At 39.0% G+C, this 24,431-nt stretch overlaps 1 protein-coding gene across 5 annotated transcripts in view; it reads left to right on the forward strand.

The window, feature by feature from the left end:
* Positions 1-24,431, forward strand: part of LOC108492059 (ligand-dependent corepressor) — an 88,382-nt gene that overhangs the window by 41,707 nt on the left and 22,244 nt on the right. For 3 of the 5 annotated variants that reach the window (XM_017803883.1, XM_017803884.1, XM_017803886.1), the window contains 2 exons: positions 3,587-3,874; positions 6,696-6,789. In XM_017803883.1, the coding sequence (XP_017659372.1) occupies positions 3,587-3,874; positions 6,696-6,789 (382 nt within the window). Of the gene's footprint in view, positions 1-3,586; positions 3,875-6,695; positions 6,790-6,903; positions 7,447-9,584; positions 10,890-24,431 lie in introns of those variants that run through there. The other 2 variants (XM_017803887.1, XM_017803888.1) reach the window with 2 other exon arrangements.

Raw genomic sequence — 24,431 nt, forward strand, 5'->3', positions numbered from 1 at the left:
GGGACAATGCAAGGCTTCAGTTTAACAAATTAGAAATTGCTGTAGCCAGTCCTCAGCCCTTCCTCCCAGTGACCAAAATATTTAAAGGTGTTTTAAGTAGATAACAGTATCTTAGCCTTTCTTTTATGACTCAAATGAATAAATACAAGCTATAAATTATGATGCTTCTATACTTTTTGCAATACATGCAGGATGGTAGGGAAGGATAGTTACTGCATTACTACTGATAGTTCAGATAATGCCTTTATTCCAAGGCTTCCTTTTCAAGTTTGGGTTTTTTTTTCTTTTAAGGTAAATGTTTCCTTTTGCTTTTAAATTTATCCCATCTCTCTTTAACTCCAGAAGGAATTTAAGAAAACTAAAATCTAGAGAAAATATAGGTTCTTTCCATATTACTACTTCTGGTGAGGAAAAGGAAGGGCACTTCCATCACTTCGAGATTGTTTATGAAAGACTTAATTCCTTTTACACTGAGCTTAAATTTTTACTTATGATGTGTATGTGTGTGTGTCTTCTAGGAAAGTGTATGCTTTTCTGATTTGTTGGGAAACTAGTGGCAGATATTGCAGTGTGCTGATGAGGGGTATAATACTCTGTCCATGGCCGGATACATGGAATGAAGATAATAAAACATGTCAGATGTCTAAGGAATGTTTCAGAATTTTTTTCAATATACTCTTGTTTTCCTTCCTCTGGCAAAACTATGCTTGGTGCAAGAGTAATAAGGAAGGGGTAGAAGCCTGGCAGAAAGTCAGTTCTGAATCCTCAGTGCATTGTTGTCAAGCTTGTCTGTATTTAGATTGCTTGAAATCTAACTCATGCCACTGCCATAAGATCCCCAGGCACTGTCATACCAAAGAGGACACAAAGAATGGCAGAACTCTGATGTTCCTGCATTGTTCAGAGATGCTGAGCTCTCCTGGCTTTGTGCCAGCGATTAGTTCTTTTCTTCTTTCCATCCTCACTGCCAGTAACATTTGAGACATGGGTTTTGTAGCCCAGGCAGATCAGGGAAAATGCAGATGTTCTGTGAACAGGTGCCTGTTGTATATTGAGGCCACACATTCATGTACTGAACATAAATAAGTAATTAGCAAGATCAGCAAACTTTTTGAACAGGTTTAGTGTCCATTAATCTTACATCCTTTCTCTGAAATTCGTGTCCATGCCACTCTGACTCAGTAATGCTTCCTTCAAATGTTCATGTTTTCTGATGAAAGCAGGGTGGTAGAACTTAGTTGTCTGTTACCTTTACTTTGTAGCAGGATAGGACCTTTTTCTGGTTTAATGAAATCATACCTTTTTTTGTTTGATACTGCCCTTTTAAGATTTCAGTATAAAAATACACAAAAGCTACTAAGGCTTTAAAGCTCAGAGGTACTGCTTTAGACTATAGCTGATAAATATTTGCTGTATTTTTTCTTCTCTGAGAATTTCCATGTTTTAGTTAGTTTTAGTTTTGTTTTGTTTTTTTTTTAAAAAAACAAAAAACCTAGACAGGAGTCAAGATAAACATCTGGTTGATTTCAAGAGGTGCTGCAGGGGCACCAGCTCATATTTTCCACTCATTTTTTTTTAACAGCTTTAATCCTTAGCATTCAGGCTTTCTATTAAGCAAGAAGTCTTTAATGTAACTGGGTAACTATTCTTCTGCTTGAAAATGCAGTTTTGTGTCCTGAACTAGTGAGTTTATCTTGAGCAGCACTAGAAAGTAGTCATTCTGGGCTGATTCTTTGAAGGTACAGATTACGAAGATGCATGGCTGTAGACATATGTAATATTTTATTTCTGGGTGTGTAAATATGTTCAGCTGCAAGCATTACTGAATTGAATATATAAACATGGTGCACAGTAAAGGCCTGATTGTTCATTCAGAAAACACAGGTGCCATGGAGCTCTGCATTCCTGCCAGCCCCACTTGTATATGCTACAGGCACATGTCAAATGGTGTCACACAAATTAGTGTGATCATGCCATCAATTTGTGTCCCTCTGGGCCTCCCTAGAACCTTTTTATGTCCTTCAGCAGTTTATAGTGAAGAGGCTAGAAAGTGGAAGAAATGTCACCATAGCAGAACAAAGCCTCCACCCTTTTCCAGGCTGGTGTCCTTGTGGGCCATTTGGGAAGGAAGTGAGACTAAAAATGTACCAAAATTTAAGTTTGGCTCATTTCTTGGTGTCGTCTTAAAATAGTAGTATCTCATACTTAGCAAAAATAAAACATCCTGTAGATTTTACAAGAAAATGATTACATATTTACATAAATGTCCTGAAAGTTTACAGTTATTATGCTGCTATGAGAGTATACATAGTGACTGTATAAGGTCTTAGGTGTAGAAAGTTGTGCTTAACAGGAAGGAATTTGGGCTTGATGAATGTTTAAAGCTCAATATGGTTTTTCATCAAGAAACACCGTGGCTGCTTACTGCTGCTCTCTGTTTTGTGGGCAACCCTGCTCAAACCTTCATGTCAGTCATCTCTTACACATACATCTCTTAAAGCTGGTTTGTTGGATTGATGCACTTTTGTAAAAAATGGTGGCAAAAGGCAAATCTAACACTGTAATGTCCCACAGAAGATTTTGCTAATGCATCTAATAGTTCAATTTCAATAGATTGCCTTTCAACCTGGGCAATTTCTTTTTAAAGAGGAAGTAAACACTTCTCTATTGTTCCCTTTTAAGAGCTGCTTTTAAAGATTTGGCCAGAGAACACAATCAATGTTTGAAGTGAAGTGGTAGGGCTTAGCTTCTGTGATTTAGGAGTTAGACACTTGCCTTCACATCAGGGATTAATACTGGTCTAAAATACTGATTTTTGTCAATAAATTTTAGTTACCCACACTCCCAAATACCTTTGTATTTATACACTATTTCACATAAATAAATCAGAATGTCTACCTGTTCCATTTCACATTACTTACTAATAAATTTAGCAACTCTTCTAGAAATCTAATTACTTTTCATGTGACACATCTTGGGTTTTTGTGTATTTGCAAGTTCCTTGGGTAGCCCCTGATGGTGTATTGATTACCATGGTAGAAATGTCAAAAGGAATAGATAGAATGAGATGGAAGACACTTGAACGTTTGATCTTCGTGTGAATTATTTTGAATGATCAGAACTGTAAGGCTTTAATTCTCAGTAGACTTGTAGGGGACTGCTGCAACATTTTCCCCTTCTGTAGCTGCAGGTAAGTTGCTCAGTTCTTGCACTGAATAACCTGTTCAATATTTTTGGAATGGGCTTCATTACTTGGTACTTTTGTTCACGGGTCTAGCTCTCCTTTCCATTTCTATACCTCTTAAAGGTCTTGTTGAATATATCTGTATGTGAAAACAAAAGATGAGATTGCGTATTTCTTTCAGGAAACTTTTTGAAACCTTTCTTTTTGAAAGGCTGTACCAGAATTAGCAATGGTTCTTGTTCAGGTATTCTAAGACTTAAGTACATTTTCTACAGGAACTCTCTTTGGCTTTTATTTTTTTTCCCCTAGATTTTTTTTTTTTTTTGGGTAAATAAACTGACTTAATATAAAAGCTGTTTTACTTAAAGTGCTTCCTTTAAAAGAAATCTCTAATATTTGCAGACAGTCCTAGGGTCTCTGACCCCAATATTCCCCTAGTGGCCCGTGAGATCATGCAGCGAATGATCCGACAGTTTGCTGCTGAATATACCTCAAAAAATAGCTCTACTCAGGACTCCAGCCAGCCCAATAGCACAAAGAACCAAAGCCTGCTGAAAGCATCTCTGGTCACCTCCTCTCCCACGGCTGCAACTGCTCAGAACCCTGTGCTCAGCAAACTGCTCATGGCTGACCAAGACTCACCTCTGGACCTTACTGTCAGAAAGTCTCAGTCAGAACCTAGTGAACAAGGTAGGACTCTTACCAGTGTCTTGCATCCTACAGCAATCCATTAATGGCATTCTTGTTGCAAATCCAGACAATTAGAAGGCTGCGCTTTTGCATAAAATGTAAAGTGGAAAAGCAGTAGATGTTTTTGCAGTAAAATAATGACTGCGTAGATGTGGCGCAAGAGAAGAAACTTTTTGAAAGAATGTAGGCCCATAGACATGAGTGATTCTTCTGAAGAAGGGCAAAGGGGATGGACATGCTCCAAACATAAATGTGCTGTTCCTACTGGAAGCTCTAAAAAACAGTCTGCCAAAATAGACTATATGCTTGCTGATAAGACAAGTTCATGTGGTCATGAAAACTATAATGTTGTCTCTTCTCTGAAGATCAGTACATACTCTAACTGAAGGGCTGATTTATTTTCTTTCTGGTCATGGTGTGAGAAGAGTATCTTTTAAAAGTCTGTGAGAAATTGCTTTGTGAAGGCTGTAAAAATGATACCCATGAACTGCACTAAACTTCCAGGTTTGTGCGCTTGGAAGAAATGTCTCTTTCCTACCTTAAAAATAGACTTGTTCTGCAGAGCACAGATTGAATAACTTGTAAAGTGTTTCAGAGCTTATTTTAATTCAAAAACCTTGCTTTCCATCAGAATTTTTTTTTTTGCTAGCAAATTCTCTGAGTGATGTAGTATGTGAACTTTTTTTTCTGAAAGTGTTGAACAGAGGTTATCTTAAGTGTATCCTACTGACAGAATTAATATTAGCCCCTTTACCCTTCTTTAGAGACGTGTTAGTGCCTGAAGTCATTCTATCACAGTAGGTTGTCCATCTGCAAGTGGAAATGGTGCCTTAAGAAAAAAAAAAAAAGCCTTTTGCTATCCCTTTATTCTTTGAACTTGGGGGCTAACTTTATGTGTCCAACAATATGCAGCTTGGGCATCTGGACATTGCACTTACAGCACTTAGTGAAAGCTGTCATGACATTTCAGTTACAAACTGCAGTGGAGGGTTGAATGTTGTCTCTCTTGAAGTGAGGAGCTGTACAGTTAGCTGATAGGCATTTGTTTCTAGCTAACTTCATTATAAATGCATTTCATGAGTGTTTTTTGCATATATGTTTATAAATGTTAAACTGTTCTCATAGTGAAACTTTGTGCTGAAAGAGAGGGAGAGAATCAATTTTGCTTTTGTTCCTTTTTAATTAGAGGATGGTATGATGAAGAAAGTGTGTACATGAACTGTTCTTTAGCTACCATGCAATGGAAAAAGCTGTAAGATAATTTATAATGCTTGTAACACTTGTTATGGAATTAGAACATGTGCATATTGACTTATACAGTAATCTGTTTGCTGATGTAATTTTTGTTTCCAATTTACATTTAATGTAATTGGAAAGAGATTTTGCCAAACTTGTTAATGAGAGATTTCAGAGGCTGTCATGAAAGACTGCTAGCAATGCTTTGTGTTACATTTTGTTCTAGTGGGTTGAGAGGAACCCAGCTAGTTGTAAACTTCTCTGTGGGGTATGAGGCTGGTCCTGCTTGGCCTCAAAGACTTGTAGGTGATACTGACCCCTCTGATGGAGGAAGCGGGGATGCAAGTGCCTGTGGCAGCAGCCTGTGCTGTTCAGTGTAGCCACTTGAAAAGGAGGTGCTACTTGATCCAGTCTCTGTATCTTGTGCCTGCATAAGTGTTGTTCAAAAAGAAGATTGAATTTTCTGCTTGCTTAAGTTTGGGTTATGGTGTGTTCCCAAATGCAGTGGGTGGAACAGCTTTCCATAAGTTAATTCTAGTTCACTGTTTATCATGTTTTTTTTCTCCATATGTCAAATGAGAACTTTGAGCAATCTGAAAGCCGTCTTACATTGTTCTTGTGTTGGGTGGTATTTACTTGATTAGATGGAATGAGCAATGAGCTCTGAAACGTCTCGACTTTACCTTGCCAACAGGTTTCATTTCTTTTTGCCTCACAAATTCCTCGTTTCAAAGTTTCCAGGAACTTCAGATGGCTGGGCTGCTTTTATGAAAATGTTGCCCTTATTAAAATGACCAGAATTTCAAGCTGCTTCAGTGCAGTAGGAGAAAGGCTTTTCTGGCAAAAAGCACTCCCTTTTCTGGTGCCTAGAAATGCAGAGTTTATGTAAGGGTTTGCAGAGGAACATGGGTGAATGTGAGGAAGTGCCATTAGAGAATGGAGGAAGGAGTCTAGCAGGAAAGACAATTTGGTATAAGGAAGAGAGGGAATAAAATAACACAATAGAGGGGGAGAGACAGCAGCTTTGCCAGTAAGGATCCGTTGGAGACATGGGGAAAAAAAGATGAAGCTGGCTGCCAGGTGAGGAGGAATCTCACACCTGTGTGTTCACTTGAAAGTGAGTTTCCAATACAAAATTCCCAGTTAATTTTCCTACAAGGGATTTGGATTGAAAAAAAAGAATTCAAATAATGGCTTACAGCTCTCCTTCAAGGGGTAAAATATCTCAGGAATTTGAAGATTGTCTCATTTTTGGACCACTGAGAGTTAGTTATGCAATTGGCTCTGTTGTATCCTGAACTGTCATTTGTAGGTAATTTTTTAAGCTATGTCTCTTGTAACAGATGCACTTTTAATTTTGTTAGTTTTTGTTGTGATTTCTGAAGGCTATGTTGAAGTCACACGTAAATCAAGTTGCAAACAAATCCGACCCTTATTTTGTTTAAAAATATAATAAAACAAAAAATGCTGTGTGCTAAATATGACTTTAGCTCAAAAGACTTGTTTTGTCTTTTCAGCTAAAGACAAGATCAGCATGGCTGATCCTGCTTCTTCAAACACTGAAGTCATTCTTTTGTCTCTACAGACGGTGTGCTTGATTTATCCACTAAGAAGAGTCCTTGTGCTGGCAGCACCTCTCTGAGTCACTCTCCAGGGTGCTCCAGTACTTCGGGAAATGGGTAAGAGAAAGCAACTTACTATGACCTCTTAAAACTGTTGTGGGTTTTTTTGATTTTTTTTTTTTTTAAACTAAAAATGTGTGCTTACCTCCTGTTAATTTTAACTTACTTTAGGTGTTAACCCTTTGGAGTAATGTGTTTTTCGACTTGTACCTTTGGCAAATACCTTCACCCCACCTGCCAAATAAGAGTTGTTGCAAATTGAGACAGGTTTAACTTGCAGTTAAGAACACTAATATCTGTTATTTTGGCCAATTTGGTGCTTAGCCACAGACCTTTCTATTACCTATTTCTTGGGTTTAGTGATAAGTGATTTCCATGGAGATATAAGATCAGTTAAATGCATGAAGAGTCTTAGAGTCTTTGCAATATATTTAGACTTCATTTCACTTAGGGGAAAGTTAGCTAACAGGAAAGTTTATTTAAGGGTAACAATGATTTGGGTGATGAACCATGCTGAATTAGATTTAAATCACTGCATGATTTTTGTTAATATTTCCTAGCATAAACCAACAACTTAAAAAAGAGGAAAGGGTCTGGGGCAGGGAGTCTGGTAATTCAGAAGACTTTAAATATGGCTCTTTGGATTTGCAATTGTACTCTAGCACTGAACAAGTTTTTGTTTTTGTTTTTGTTTTTTTTAAATAATCACGTACTCTTGCCTAATCAGTTCAAGGTGTGAAACTGTTAAATTAAAAAAAATCTTTAGGTTTCATATTTCTAATGGTCACCATTTGCATACATTTAGAAACCCTTTATTCTTAGTTAGGATTGAGTTAATTGTACTGGAGAGGCTGACTGGGAGTATGAGGGATTTTGGGTCTTGATGGGAGAATTTTATCTTGAAGCTCCTGTGAACAAGTAATTTTTTTAGCGAAGTACAGAAACAGTGTATGGTTTAAAGTGCTATTTAATTGCTGGATTTAGCTTTATAATATAGCCTTTGAAAAACTTGAAAATCTAACAACCCACTACCACCACCAATCCCATGTACTGATAACAGCTGACTGAATTTTTGCATTTCTCTTTGGAAAAACATTACGGTCTCAGATTTCTCCCTTCAAGATTACTTTTCCATTTAATATTTCTATTAATAAAATACTTCAAACCATATTTGATACTTTTTCACAAGTCTTTAGCATAAGCCTTCTCCACTAGCTCTTCACTTTCCATCCTGGACAGGTTGTTTCCAGCTTTATTTTCCTAGGAAGGCAGCAGAAGCCACTGGGGCTCTGTACTGTTTGTTCCCTTGTTTGTGGATCAAGTGAGGGCCAAAGTCCAACACACAGGGATGGCAGGGCCAGCATCTGGCACTGTCCTGCTCAGTTCCATGGGTCCAGAGAGGATGTGGCATACTGGCACCTGTGGTTACTTGTGCAGGTGTGTGGTACATGAGGCTGACTGCAGTTTGTTTAGCATCAATGAAGTCAGGTGTAATCCTCTATTAACTGCCAGTATTACCATTATTTAGGTGTAGAATCACTGGTGCACGCTGTGATGCTGATACATGCTGTAGAAGGGGCAGAGAATGCACATTGCTTGAGAGGGTTCTCTGGAATTGCAAACTTTCACTCATTTCTCCGGATTTTGTTCTGAATCCTTGTGGACTCTTGTTATGCACTTCACCTATGACTTGTTGCATCCTGGAGAGAAGCGAGCAGCATATGTATCAAGCACTGTGTATGTTACATGCCAGGTCCTTTCAGTGGATGTATTTTCTCTAAAGACTTTTTTTAATCCCAGTGTGATGTTAAAAATAATAATGTAGCTTTTCAGTAGTACGTATGCTATCCTTAAATAACGCTGACTTAGCCGGACGGCTTTACACCAATGTAGTGTCCCAGAGCATTAAAATAGATTCTTTGTTAATCTGTGTGTTGAACATGGAGAAATTTGGAGGTGGATTTTGAGCCTTAGTTATTACAGGGGGCTAAGCAAGCAAAGCATTACAAAAGATGTGATTCTCTTCAGCAGTAGTACTTTGTTTCATAGAAAGAACTCTTGTGATGAAAGGAAAATGGTAAAAATACTTTTTTTTTGGGTGTTGTTAACCCTTGATCTGTATGACAGTTGGAAGTTAGATCTTTCTTTATATCAAATGAGAATCAGGGATGTGTATGTGCCGTTAGTTGTCAAGAGAGCAATTTGATAAGTCTAATGTAATGCAACGTTTTTCTTTGTGATCCACAGTATCTCAGCTTTCATATTTGGTGCTTAATGAAAGTCAGGCAATACCTTTGAGGCCTGCTAAGCTTTTTCTTTTATCCTGAGCAGCAATTCTTCAATATGATGTAAGCAAACACCATCCAGGGTTTCCACCTATGTGTAGATACTGCAGGTGGCAGTTATATTTGCATGTTGAATATGTTGCACTTTGGCTTACTCTTTTATTACTGTGCTTGTTTAGTGGTAACGTCACACCAGTAACACAGTTGTGTGTAGATCTATGGCGATTGATTACTACTTTGTAATTAAGGTGCGATTTTCAGACGCTTGCGCGAAGTCTTTTCTACTCCGAGAATTTGTGAACCCAACCAGAGACCAGCCAACAGGTTTCATTTTTCTTTGCCCAAAAAGCTTCTCTTTTTTTGCGAACAAGTTTTAAAACTGACTGATGCTGAGACTTAAAATAAAAAATAAAAAATTAAAATAATAAAAAAAAATTTAGAGAAAAATAAATAACACAAAAAGTGATGTTACCCAAGCAAGGCCTTCTAATAAAGGAGTGGCCCCCTCACCCATCCCTCCCTACCTGTGCAAGTCCTGCTCACATCAGTTTCCTTCCATCCAATTAGGCGACCTGGGAGACCCAGCCAGCACCATCCAGAGGGACTACAGAGTGGTGATGGGGTACCTCCAAGAAGCTTGCAGGATGGAACCAGGGAAGGTTATGGCCACTCCACATCTCTTAAAGTACCGCTGGCTCGATCACTCCAGATTAGTGAAGAACTGCTGAGCAGAAACCAGTTTTCTACGGCTGCCAGCCATGGGCCATCTGGACTACAGAATCATGGACAGCACTTAATATTATCCAGGGAGGCTTCTTGGGCAAAACCACACTACGAATTCAATTTCAGCCGCATGAAATTCAGGGGAAATGGTGCACTCAGCAACATCAGTGACCTTCCTTTTCTTACAGAAAACTCTGCCTTTCAAAAAATGGCACTTCAAACTAAACAGGATGGGAAAAAGGACGTGAGCCATTCTTCTCCTGTGGATTTAAAGATACCACAAGTTCGAGGCATGGACCTTTCATGGGAGTCCCGCACTGGTGACCAGTACAGCTATAGCTCTTTGGTAATGGGTTCACAAACGGAGAGCGCGCTTAGCAAAAAGTTAAGGGCTATCCTTCCAAAACAAAATAGGAGAAGTTTGCTGGATGCTGGACCAGATTCCTGGGGCTCAGATGCTGAGCAGTCTACCTCTGGACAGCCATATCCCACCTCAGATCAAGAGGGAGATCCTGGCTCCAAGCAACCTAGGAAGAAAAGAGGGAGATACAGACAGTACAACAGCGAAATACTGGAGGAAGCAATCTCTGTAGTTATGAGCGGGAAAATGAGTGTTTCCAAAGCTCAGAGTATTTATGGGATCCCCCACAGTACACTGGAGTACAAAGTTAAAGAGAGGCTGGGCACTTTGAAAAACCCTCCAAAGAAAAAAATGAAATTAATGAGGTCGGAGGGGCAGGATGTTTCAGTAAAGATTGAATTAGATCCCCAGGGAGAAGCAGCACAAAGTGCGAATGAATTGAAAGATGAGTAGGGATGTTGTAGAGTGCCAATTACTTTGCAAACTGGGTGAGCACTACTGCATAGTTCAACCATCACTGAGCGCACCTGAGTCTCCTGTTTACTGCAATGCTCTTTCCTTTGCAGTTTAGCATAGACTTGTGTGAACACAGGTGAAAGATGTGCTCTGAATGTCACATTTGTAAATTTTTCTAGCCTGGTATGGTGCAGTTTCCCTCCTTCACCTGCCCACTCCCCTTTTTGTTCTTTGTTCTTTTTTTTTTTTTTTTTGCCTTTTGCATGTTTCTCTGTAATAGAGAGTTGAGTTACCTCACAAAGAATGCAGATCTGTGGAAGTGGACATCTTGCCTGTAGAGCCTGCCTGGTATGGTGCAGTTTCCCTCCTTCACCTGCCCCCTCCCCTTTTTTTTTTTTGTTTTTTTTTTTTTTTTTTTTGCCTTTTGCATGTTTCTCTGTAATAGAGAGTTGAGTTACCTCACAAAGAATGCAGATCTGTGGAAGTGGACATCTTGCCTGTAGAGCCTGCCTGAACTTCTGATGTTGGATTTTTCATGTCTGCCTTTATAGAAATAAGTCCACTTTGTTAAACTGATACTCTCCTAAAACCAGGCATTTTCCAAATGAGAATCAGACTGTCATTCTTCAAAAATGTTTCAGAAATTTTTCTTCTCCCTTATTTTTTTGATCCAATTGATTGAAAGATTTAAGCTAAATCAAATTATTTAGGAATGGTACCTCTCTTGAACTCAGATTTGTTTATTAGATGGATAATCAATTGGGTCTAATTAGGCTCTCCACTGTTTTCTTTCTAAATTAACCGTACTTACCATTCACTGTCTGCTTAGTGCTCACCCGGAGGGGAGGGGAGGGGAGGGAAAACTTACATACACTACCTTCAGAATATGTCAGTTAATTATTTATAACACTACCTTCACTGTAATTTTATTTGGTATTTTTGAAGGGTGATATTTAGACTCACCTGCTTGAGGATGTAGCCTTATCTCACGGAAGACAAGCTTCTCACAGTCAGGAGCAGTCAGGGTACACTAAATGATGTATTAGGGTATGCCTCATTATACCAGAACTATGGTTCTTTGTGACCTTCATGCTTTTTACAGACTTGATTCTGAGTTTACTAAACTCTGTGGTTCCAACCGGTAGTTTAAATGGCTCTAATCTAGGGAAGGGGGATTTGTGTAATAAACTACTGTGATATTGCAAAAAAAGGAAAAAAAAAAAAAAGAAACGAAGAAAAAGCCCACAAAATGGTGATCTCAAACGTTACAACCTCAGTAGTCTGCCCAAATATCCACATTAGTGAAGGAGCTTGTTAATGTTCAGGGAAGAAGTAAAACACTGGTAGCCTGATCTAATTCAGGCTCTGCATCATATCTATCTGTAATACTGTCAGGGTCGAACACTCAATGAATGGGTGTTTCCTTTTTAAATATTACAGTTGCCAGTAGCAGGAATTAATTGAAGTCCTGCTTTTTTTGTTGTTGTTTTTATTTAATCTATTTTGATAGTGGTTTAGCACATGCTAGAATGAGCATTTAAACACCGTAAAAGCACTCCGTAAACCACAAATCTGTTGGGTTTTTTTGTTTTCAATATGGTGATATCATTCTGATTATCTGGAGATCCAGGATAAGTTTTGTACAGAACTTTTATCTTTGATACTTTCTGCGGGAGTGGTCAGTAACTAAGTGGAGCTTACTGGACTTACCACAACATGACCAAATCGGAATTGCTGGTTCTTCAGGTAGAAGCAATTTGGTCTTAATCTGTGCAAAAGGTAGATAGAATTACCATTTTTTTCCCCCCGATTTGCACAACCAAAAGAAGCATTGGAATTTTTATGTGAGAGCATTAAGTGATGTCAGTGACTGAAAACGGTTTCTCAAAGTTCATGGGAGGGTGGCTTAGGTAGCCCGAGAGATGCTGAATGACTTCTGAAACAGTTGATTCTATTAGCCTCTCCCCCTCCCCAGCAACTTCATATTTTCAAAGGTTAGGCACACCATTGCTGTTGTTTAAAATATGCACTGCTCATTCTTCAAACGGACTGGGCGTTTGGCCCCAAGTATACTTTGTTTTTGTTTACTTAATATATTTTAGTCCTCAAAATCCTGGTTCCTTGTAGCTCTCTAGTTGTCATCTTGGCATTTAAAGCAGTTTAAGCTCAGTAGCAGTATATAAACTCTGCAATACGTTCCAGTTTAGCTGGTGATTGCAATAAAGGTGCAGTTTAAGGTGTGGTTTCATCTGCTGTTGGAGGTTATGGTAGAAAGTTTGTTGCAAGTTTTTTTAAAAAAAAAAGTTAACACAGTTTTACTGTTGAGAGAGGTTTAACCTTTTGCAGTTGTCTTTATTTAAGCAACATGAGTTGAGTTTTATAAAACTTGTCACTGTAGTGTACGTGGAGTGCTCATTTTACTAACCTAAATATTTTGTATGTGTATGTTTAAGTGGGTGACAATCGTGCAGCAGAAGAATGGTGTGCCTACCCTTTAATGCTGCAGTTTTAAAAGAGAATTTGTCTTGTCATTTCAGACTGTAGGCTAAGAATTGTAAATAGATAGTGAGAAGTTGAGTACTCTTTATTTGCTTTGGTTAGAAAGTGGATTTAAAAAAAAAAAACAACAACAAACCAAACGCGTAACTCTCAGTTTAAATGTCCTGAGACCTGAAGATTGTAATACTCATGACTGCAAAGCTTTCAAACACAACACTTGATCTGTGATAACTTAATATTCAGGTAATCTTTCTTTTTCGAGAAGCTTTTGAACAACCATATTTCCTCCAAAGGTCTCTGTTTAAAAAGGAAAAAAAAGAAAAAGTGTAGATTATTTTTAAGCACTAATTGCATTACGTTGGTAACTGCAATATGAAATAGCCATTATTGTTTTGTGAAGCATGGTTGAGATTAGTTAGTGGTCCCTTTTTAAAATTTCATGAGCCTCTCAAAAAATAAAAACAAATTTAAAAAAAAGCTGCTGAATATTCAAAAGATATATATTTTACCTTATTGTAGGTTTTGTAAATTTAGTCTGTAATATTCAGGTGCACCTTTTAATGTTACCTTTTTGTTTCAAAGTCCCATCTAATGTATTTTCTCTGAGGTGATTCATCACATAAGACTAGTATCACTCTAAGTGCTGCAGTGATCACTAAGATTTTGTTTCATTTTTCACTACATATTTTTTGCAGGCGCTTTCAGTGTAGCTAACTAGTGGTATTTGGGATCATTTTAAATATATGATTGGAATTAATGTTTGTCCATTAGCATGCTTAATTTTCTGCTGACCAGCAGTTTGCATGGCCAGAATCCCTGGTTGACCATATTTTGGTGTGGGAAGGTGTGGTTCACTGCGGTCTTTGTAACAAAAGCCTTGTTTCTCATCTTATTTCTGGTAAGTGGATGCTTATGTTACTTGGATCACTTGGACAGGAGAAAGGTTTAAAATCTTTCGCCTGCTGCTCTTCTGAGATCGCATTAACGTGTAACATAGACAAACTGCAACCCTGTAAAAATCGAGACGTTGTTAGGAGGAGACCTTTCGGGTATTTTTTGTCACTAGTTTTCTCTTATTCCCGAGAATGTCCATCCGATGTAGTTATTGGACTTAACAGTATTGTTGTGTACTACGTTGATGTAGCTGAAAAAGCCTGACAGCAAGAAACTGTGAATTATATTTGTGGCAGTCTCTGAAAACTAGTTTTTCAGTCCAAGTACCATGAAGGAGAATCCCTCTCCCCTACCCCATCCTAGAAAAGTAATTTTATATTTTGTGTGTATAAAGTTTTAAGAATCGAAGTTTCATATTGTACTGAAGTTTAGGTGTCGCTTGGTAAATCTTTGCTGCAGCATATAATTGAAGATGAGTAAGGCTTAGTGTGGTAGGGGTCCTGGTGTGGAGTTAATTATCGTACAGTTCTGGTGAGAAAGCCCAACATGTATGAAATGTGTCCTTTTTTTTTTTTTTTTCTTTGGACTTGTAAGATGTAAAAGTGCTTTTTTAGAACTCTGACCTATTACAAACTATTACCTCACTTTCAGCCAGCTGGATCCTCATTCCACAGTGTTGTAGGCATTATTGTGGCCGTAACGCTTGAGTACAGCTATAGAGTTGAACGTTTGCAGTTAGGTATTGTAGGGACACGTTTCTGGACTTGTTTTTATTTCTGTCTAAAGATAATTTATTTTCCAGTCATTCCCTGATTTTTTTTCTAAAGGTTCAAGACAGTTTCCTTTAGAATTTCTCATTTTATCCCTGTTGCACAGGAGAAGTTGCTGCATAAGCAATACAGGTATGCCTTTACTTTCTTCTTGTTGCAGAACTCGTAACTTGCTGCTTGCATTACCAACCCTATTGCTAGATCTGAAGTCGAACTCTGAATTTTCATGGCTGTTGGAGAAAAAACAATTTTTAACAATGCAGGGGTACCGGTAGGATAGTGCCTCTAGTAAGGGAACACATTCAGCTTCTGTGTTCTCACACAACTCCTCTACCACCTTTTTTGTAGAACTTTCCAGTGCTCGGGGATATTCCTAAACACGGGAGGTAACTGCATGTGTGTTTAGACTGGGTAAGAGCAGACAAGGAATAGTCTGTGCTTTGTCTTGTGGCAGGCCGACATTTTCATATAAATATTTCTTTCATGAGTATCTGGGAGTACATTGCCTTCCCCTGAAAAATCACGGGAGCTGGCAAAGGGATTCAGGGGCTTTAGGGTTGAGTAAGCTTTGTTGAACAACTTTTTAGTTCTGATTGAATTGCTTTTTTATTATCTGCAACGATTGTTATACAGGCAAAACTAGAATTGCCATGTGTTTCTTTCCAGTTTACTTTCAAGTAATGTCCTTGAGTCTTAGGAGAAGAACACAGTGTCCAAGGAGTGAAGGGAGCACTCTGCTGGTCCCTTTTTCTCAAAAACAGTGTGGCTGCATCTGTAATGTAAAGGCCTCTTTCTTCAGTGAAGACAAAATTTGAACTCCTAAGTGTAAGAATGCGTACATTTGTTGCAGCCCAAACTCTTATGAAGGCAAAATTATTAACCTGTACTGAAAGCTTTGTCACAATATTTTAAATAGCTTAAATTCTCTGCCAAATGTTAGAAGTAGAATGGAAAGTGTTGTTTCTCTCATTTTCATGAGGATCAGAAACATCGAGGTATTCCCCACAAATGTTTCAGAAACTAAATATCATTTCAGTCTAGGTCAATGTTGCTTTTTTCTAGGCACCAGTAGATAATGTTGACTAATATTGGTTTTAAAAGCTGTACTAAAAGAAAAATAGTTTTGAGACTAGTTTTAGTACTATAAAGGTTTCTACTTGATCTTGAATTATATTGAAAACTCAGTAATCGGAACCTTCAGAAGCCTGAAAAGCTGCACTGCTACTTATATGCAGTTCTGATGGATGCATCAAATAAAATAGTGACTACAGTAACTCATTTCAAATTATCCAGTGTATAAACACAATGCACTGTGATGATCACTAGGCAGAGAGATATTACAAACTCAAAATGATCTGTAGATCCACTTCAAGTATACTCAGCAAAAACTGTTAAGTAGTTACAGCATTCCACTGTCCATCCCTCTCCTTCTCTCCTGTTCTTACTTTGACTGGGGCCAAGTCTCTGTACCAGTATTACAGCAGCAGTTTTGGACCTCATGTCCTACTGAATTATGCTTATATTCAGGTATTGTCATAAACCCCTTCACATTCAGAGAGCTTTATTTAATCCTCACAAAAATCTCTTAGCCCAGTCACAAAATCAATTTTCCTGGGTGACGTACTAGGAAGGAGGATTTTTTTCGGTCTGTCCAGGGCATTTTATTTACCTTCTTGAAAACAAACATCCCTGCCCCTCTTGTCTCTGCTGAATTGGTAAGTATAATTTAGAAGGACTCAAGATGATAACTCTACCTTATGGAGCAGGGATTAGGACAAAGCCTTCATTCTGACTGGAGCAGAAAAAGTTGTCAGAAAAAATTTCTATAGTCATCACCTAGTACAGTTTAACTTAATATTTTTTTTCCTACACGGAAATAATGAGGACACCACTACAGATACTAATACAGTTTATCAACTACTTGGTGCTACATTTCTCAAATACTTTTGCAGGTAATTTTTTTTATGCCTGCGCTGAAAGCATGTAAACTTTACTGTCACTATAAAAAAGCACTTGTCTGACCTATTCTAAAGTACCAGAAAAGGGATAAATAACTGCAGCACTTTTTCTGTTACAATGCCAGAGTCTTAATTAAATCTGGTCTTCAGGTTATGAGATATTTGAAACGTACAATCTAGGATCATTAATGGCTTTTCAGGTCAGATCACAAGGTCTCTTAGGATATTAATCTGTCTTTTAAAGACTAGTACAACAAAATGTTCTGGAGTTCAGGCAGGGGATGTATATATACATGCCTGGTATTTTTAACTAATCATTTCAATAGGCCATTTCAGGGCTTGACATTTGGAATCTGGGATGATGGGTAGGGAAAGGGAAGTTTCCCAAACTGAAAAATCTTTTGGACCATTGTTTAATGTTCAGTTTGAAAACTATATCACAAGAAAATGGATAGGGATTCTTGCTCCCTTATGCCTTCAGGGAATGAGTAGTATTTAGAATCTCTGGCTGAAATTCAAGCCTTTTTACCATGTAAATTTTTAATATAAACTCATTGACACGCTTTTTACATCTGAGGACTGAAAATGGATCTTAATGTTTAAGTTGTGGAATGGTTTATTTCTTAAATGAAGGGGGAACATTTAAAAAAATAGATTAGAATACCAGCATTAGTGAGCTTAAGGAATTTTAGTATGTAATAGCAAAGTATAGCAAAGTATTTGATTAAAAAAATTAATCTTGAATTGCTAGTCTGTAACTAGGTGCATTCTAATTTAGCAGGTGAATATTCTTTACTTATCGATATATGATGGGCTTTTTGCAAATAGAAACCTTTATCTGAGTCCCATGTGTTGCTTGTACTGATGGGATGTATGCTTACAGCAGCTTACTGCTGCTTTAAAATGTATAAAATGTTTTGAGTGTTTGCTCATAACTCTTTTTAACCTCCACTTGTTAAATTGTCAGACATTGGTATTTTATCAGTCCGCAATGTAAGTTTAAACTAATGTTCTTAGGAATCCAACTTGTACACACACTGTTTAAAAACCCTCAGGGACAGTTTACACACTATCCTCACTCAATTCAGGTACTTGTACTCTCTTCTTAAACCTAGCAGTGACTTGTATTTTGTTTTGCTTTTCTTTTGACGTGCTGATAGCACATCCTTGATGAATGTCAACTTAAAACTCAGTTCAGGTATCCAGGTATAACTCAGCCAAACAGATTTTAAAGCTGCATATTTACTCTCCAGCACACAGTGCCTCAGACACTTATAGTGGCATTCTGTATATTCAGTTATTACTACTGAGCAGATCGCGGTGGGGGTTCCTGGTATGTATTGTAAGAAATTCCTATGTATATTATATAATATGTATTATATTATATACATATATAGTATATATGTTATCTTAAACTTATATATTTTAAAATGCCACTACTAGCCAGCGCAGCTAAAAGTGAAATACATTCCCAGCTGCTTCTGTGAACAGCAGAGGCAGCTTCTTAACGTGGCTCTTGCTTCTCTCTCACCATAACTACTTCTAACCTCAAGCACGGGTCCTTGGCTGTCTGACCTCTACACTCTAGTTATGCAATGTCCTTAGAGAATTCTGTGCACTGGCCACTGTGATGGAAACCAATGGGCCGGGAGTGCTTTGAGTTTATTAGTAATTGTTCTGCCAAAGTTGGTGTTTGTATGACAAGCGTGTAAACCTGTCATATAATCAGCAGAGGTCCAGGTCAGTCACGGTGTCTGTAACCGCTTCCACCTCCTCGGCAGGGCCAGACCTCAGCAGGTGCCTCCTGCCTAACGCTGAGCGCTGATTCACACCTGTAGTGCCAGGCCTCCGTGCTGCGCTCACCTGGAGGCCAAACCGGAACTAAATCTGCTGGTCTGCCCTCACAGTGATCTGTTGGCAGTCGCAAGTCAGCAACACCTCTGCTTTATTATTTGACACTTTACAGCTAAAAAGTCTTCTCTTTCTATTTATGTAACCCATAGTCTTTGAAGAGTATGGAAAATGGCATTTCTCTCTGACCTCTAGAAGTTCAAGTGTCATGGGAAAAAAAAAAAACAGGAACCCCCCCTTTACTCTTATGGACCTCATTTCAATATACTGTTTACAGTTTGACGGAATTGTATAATTTAATATTTCTCTTGTACTGTAGTTTATATTTATTTACAGATTTTTTTTGTACTGTGTGATTTGAATTTTTTGTTCCTTGCTATGATCAATGTTTTATGTAGTAGAGCACTTATGATCACAAATTAAGGTTTTTGGTTTGATTGCACTACATTAATTTTTTTAATGCAGTTCTGATTTTTTGACTGGACTAAATAAGCTGTGTCTTAATGTATGTGATAAGTACTTTTAAATTTTTATTTCATGTGGTCCAATTTATTTTTTGCATTGTATGTCAAAGCGCTAATTCTCTTGTTGTGCATGTGTAAGATTTAATGGCTCCATTGTATTATTTGACCATGTCATTTTGGAAACACATTCCCAGCTGTAACGTTGTGTATGGTAGTTTTCACTGGATGCTAGACTTTTCAAAACCACTATTCTTCTAATAAATTTTGTTGTGAAAAACTTTAAGGGGTTCCAATTCTGTTGTTTCTAGCGTGCTTCATAAATGCTTGCACTAATCACCCAAGGGTATGAAATGCAGACCATCACAACTGGGGAGAAGCAGGGGAGGAAGTGAAAATAGAAGGTAAAGCAATTTCTGGCTGAAGGATCGAGCTTTGGAATCTCTCTCCTCCATTGGGTTCTTGTCCTAAATAAGATTGGCGATAAAGCTGCTTTAGCAGCTGGGTAGGGAATACATGTGAAAACTGAAACTCTTGTCTCATGGCAGCCCAGTCTCATGAACTCCTGTACTCTAATTTGTGCTTCCCTGCTGGCCACCTTAATTTCTTTAATGGTAAATAATTTATTCAGTGAAGAAGGAACAGTCTCTCAGGAGGGAAAATAAAAGGTGATGTAGGCTTGTTCACTGAGCGCTTAGTAATGAGCCAAGGTAGGCAGGGTGGTAATGAAAGCGTGGCTGGAGCCCTGGGCGCTGCCCCGTGCGGGTCGGTTCGGCTGTGGGGTTGGCAGCGAGCAGTGCTCTGGTTTGGGCAGCTGGGTTGTAGACGCTGGAGCAGACACAACCAGGCTCGGGGAGGTTGCTTAGCTGCTCGCTAAAGCACTGCTGTTGCTTATATTTTCTCTGCAGCTTTACTTTCTTTGCTCTCCCTCCACAGAGGGGGCAGGCACCCAGCTCCCAGTTAGCACAGGGAGAGCTCCAGCAACTCCATCCTGCTCTCCCCCTGTGCAGGGGCACCAGGCCAACCCAGCGGTGACACCGTGCTGCAGCTGGCCCTTCTCTCAGACCTGTGTTTACTTTCTTGTGACTGTACTTTGGGTTGCACTACTTTTGATGTTATGCATTATTGATACCGAAATGCTGAATACTAAAAAGTAGGTTACAGTAAGTGGTGTATAATGGAACCCATGTGAGTTTAGGCATATCTGCTGCCCTTTGTGTTCAGTCCTAGTTTGATTTTGAAAGTGATGCATAGGGATTTCCTGGCTTTAGGAAAATTTATAATGCTTTATAATGTCTAGCTCAGGTTTCTTTTCTCATGAGAAATTGGCTTTCTTTGCTTTTGCTATTGAAAAGTAGCTAATTTAGGGTTTGCAATTTTCAGTGCCTTTTTTTAAAGGTCCTTAAATAACTGTTACACTACAAACTATTGTATTCCTTGTATACTAATACTGGTATTGAAAACAAAAAGCAAAATGCTAATTGGGTGTTGTCATTGGTTTAGCTTTACCAGGCAAATCTCTTTTAAATAAAAAACTTGGTTTAACTAGAGATTCCATCTTACACTTATTCAGGAATAGTGAATCTTCATGAGTAAATAGCTTGAAAGCTTTGTGCAGTAAACTATCATTTATCGTATTTTTTTCTCTATATCTGAATACATCTGTCAAATCTATGAAAATAGCCTTTGAAAGTGATGCATCACATTCCCATCTGCCATTCTTTAGGATGCATTACACTCTGCAGGCTTGTCCCAGAACATTTTTAATCAACGCTTTAGTCCTGCGATTATCACAAATACCAAGTTTTTCTGCTTTTCCTGAAGGACTTGCTGATGGTCTCACACTGTTAAGCTGAAATTGTTCAGACTTAAAGGAATACAGTCTTGATTTCATAGAATCAACCGGGTTGGAAAAGACCTCTGAGATCATCAAGTCCAACCCCTGATCCAACACCACCCTGGTTACTAGACCATGGCACTAAGTGCCACATCCAGTCTCATCTTAAAAACCTCCAGGGACAGTGAATCCATCACCTCCTTGGGCAGCCCATTCCAATGTCTGAAATTTCTTCTTTTAAAGCTTTTTCCTGTACCATGATGAGAGTACACAAGATGTTGCACCCAGACCCAGTAAGAAGCATCCAACCTGCTGTGTTTTAAAAGTAGAAAAGAAACACAATTAACCCTGTTAGGCAGATTTAAAACTTGCCTGTTAATTTACTTCAGCTTGTTTGGACTCAGGAAGGGTTTGGAGCTACTCAGTTTGTTATTGGAAGAGGCAGCTGCTTCTTTCGAACCTGCAGGAGCATATCTGGTCACCTGAAGTAGCAGATTCTTTATGGAGTAGCAGTTGACTGTAACCCCTCATACGCCTGGGTCACTTGCTACAATGCAGATACTCCAGCAGATGTGAAATGAGAGGCTCTGCTCATTGGTCCCTTATGGAAGCATGAGCTGCTGGGAGAGGGAAGAGCAGGAAGCTTCAGATGTTGGGATTAAAACTAGATCTGAAAGTAGGCAACTCGCTGAGCTCAGCATGAAGAATCTGAAAGTTGAAAATCATCTTGAGTTTTGTGAGTGAAGCTGGTTTAGTTAAGGAAATTCCTGAGCATCACACTTTCATCTTCCTGTGCAACCAAAGCCAAGACCTTGTGTCTGCCCAGAGTCAAACTGCAGCAGTGCAGTAAGGCGGATCACCAGTGGCTTTCCTGCCTGATCACGCTGAGCTCTCTAATTTCCTAGCGGCATGACAAAAGTGGGTCTGGGGGAGGGGGAGGATTTAAGTCCTGATTTGGGAAAATACTTCAGCAAATCGCTATTTTCTTAATCTGCAAACCCTGCTCTGGCAGATGCCCAGCCAAGGGTACTGGCTGAATGCTGGTTTTAAGTGGAAGTGAATAGCAGGTTCCTGGACCTGTTTTAGGAATGTGATTCATGTACAGAGAAACGGAGGTACAGAACCAAAAGCAATTTCAAAAAACTGAGCTTTAAGTGTCAGGGCAAATCTAGAATTATGGACTTTGATACAATGAAGATGGCAAAGAGATTAAAAGGAAAGTTGATCTTTTAAATGTAGTTATTCTTGAGACACTTTAATAAATGTTACAATGCTGGAAGGACCCCAAATAACATCATTTGTGAGAGTGTTGTTTCCCCGATCTGATGCATTTAATGCAGATTCTGTAACTTAAAATCCAGGATGTTCTCAGTTGTCTAGTAGGGAATTCAGAAGAAATCTGAATTACTTCACACTTATGAATTAATTAAGTTCCTTCTTGCCCACCTCCCTGAAAACCTCAAACAACACAACCTTTAAAAGCTCTCTTTTGGTATCATGAAGAGAGAGAACAAAACAGTTACATCTTGTTTTTACAGGTCACTTTGAACATATCAAAATTTGCAGGTCGCACTTCAAATAAAACTTCTAAAAGTCTTCTTGTGCCGCCTCCTCCTCTGCAGGTGTCTCACAGCTCTGCAGGAGGTCTGTTCCCTACACACTTGACTAAAAGGCAGATTTTTGTCTGAGATGGCTACAGCTCAGATTTCCAGGAATTGTTTAAAAGCTCGGCTAAAATTAGAAACGCTTAAACTATACTTCAGAGCATAGTAATATAAGCACTGATGCCTGAAAATGCAAAGATTGCCAGAATGAAAATACAGCTGCATCTCCCTAAGGAACTGACCGGAGTCCTGAGCTGTAACCTACCCAGCACCCACAGTAACACCATGAGGGATGGGGCAGAGGGGCAGAGGCTTCAGCTGTCGCCTGTGCCAGAGCCTGCGGTGGGTCCTGCTGCACATGGATCCTGCCCTGTCTCCCTGGCTGTGGTTAGCGGGGCTGGCTCAGTCACAGCTCGCTTGCCTACCTTTGCCGGGCTCCTGCTCCAGGTGCAGATCAGCCAGCCATGTGCTGACAGGAGTGGTTTTTCTGTACAGGATTATCAGCAAACTGCCTGTAAAAATTACAGTGCTAAATACATGGTTTTGTTACACCTACTAAGGTTTGGGATTTTTTTTTTTTCTGATGTGCAGCAAGATCCCATTGTCCTGTGTCCCAGATCCTCCTGCCCAGCTAATAAAACATAGGGCTTGCTTAACTCGTTTTGGAATGACATTCCTAACTTTGAAAGGGGCTTTTATGGTTTCCTTTCTTAAAGCCAAGCCTTTGACTGTGCTTTCTTCTCCCTGAGCTTTAGAGGAAGGCCCTGACATAAATTGTCAATAGTTGCTCTGGGTCTGCAGGGAAAACCTGACACTAGGAGAAGCTGAACAGCTTCCCTGCACATGTGAAGGGGTTTTCATACACACAGCCAATATCTGTGCTGTAATCTAAGCCTGAGGTGTTTGCTTAGAGGATCCACTAGTTTCTGCCACATTCCCCTTTCAGGTGAAGGTGGTGGCATAGTTTTTTATGTTTTCAGATGTGCTGTAGTCACACATGGCATCTCCCTCAGATTCCTTTCAGGCCTTTAAGGCAAATAGCTGTGTGTGAGGTGTTAGCAGTGGTTTAAAACAAACGATTTGACTTCAGAAAGGAGACTGTAAAAAAAGACCCCATAGGATTCTGGGTTTGCATAAGAAGCTGTCATAGCAAATTTACTCTCTTTGTACAGAAATACATTTTTCCTTCTGATTAGTAGCCATTGAACATCAGCTCGAGGTGTGAAAGCTAAACAAGCTTACTCGGTACCTGAAGTGTGTTTGCTAATAACGAAGTTCTGGTCAAACCGTGGTGGCATCTGCCTGACCTCGCTAGAGATCTGCCTAGCTGTAATTCAGTGAGCTTTGCTGCTCATGCATTAAAAAAAGTAGATTTTTTGCTCCTCTTTCAGGCCCTGTGTTGGGCCCTTTTGTCTGATAGACAGACACAAGTGTGTATGACATGGGTTACAGCTCCACTGCTCTTTAATTCTAGCCGCCTTGCCCATACATGTCCTTATGTTGGTGCCTTTACTTTTGTTTGAGTGTAGACTGGATTGCTAATTGATAAAGCAGAAATAACATAATTCTGGATTTAAAAGAAATATTCTTTGCACTCCTTTAATGATATTATTAAATTAGGAATAGTAGGTACAAAATATACTGTAATAGTATAATATAATAGTATAATAGTTATAAATCTTAAAATCAAAGTGACAAAGGTAGTGGCTGGCAAAGAGCAGGTTGATGAGGTTTGGATTTTGGCTGTTTCATCTGTTCTTTTATAGCTCACAAGTGAAAAAAAGGACTTTCATCGCAAGATTTGTAAGAGTGGCAAGGCCTCAGCAGGACAACGGAGGATCTGGCACTCAGCCTTCTGTGGGTCAGAAATCCCCATGGTATGCATGGTTTGGGCTCTGGTGTTGCCATCTGAATATCTGAGTCGCTGCAAGGAGGTTTCTTCAGCGATGGTTTAGCTGCAATTTCTGGGGATGGTCCCGTCCTGTGTTTCTCTGGTCATA

The sequence above is a fragment of the Lepidothrix coronata genome, unplaced genomic scaffold (assembly GCF_001604755.1).
Source record: "Lepidothrix coronata isolate B3197 unplaced genomic scaffold, Lepidothrix_coronata-1.0 Scaffold8, whole genome shotgun sequence".
Classification (NCBI taxonomy): domain Eukaryota; kingdom Metazoa; phylum Chordata; class Aves; order Passeriformes; family Pipridae; genus Lepidothrix; species Lepidothrix coronata.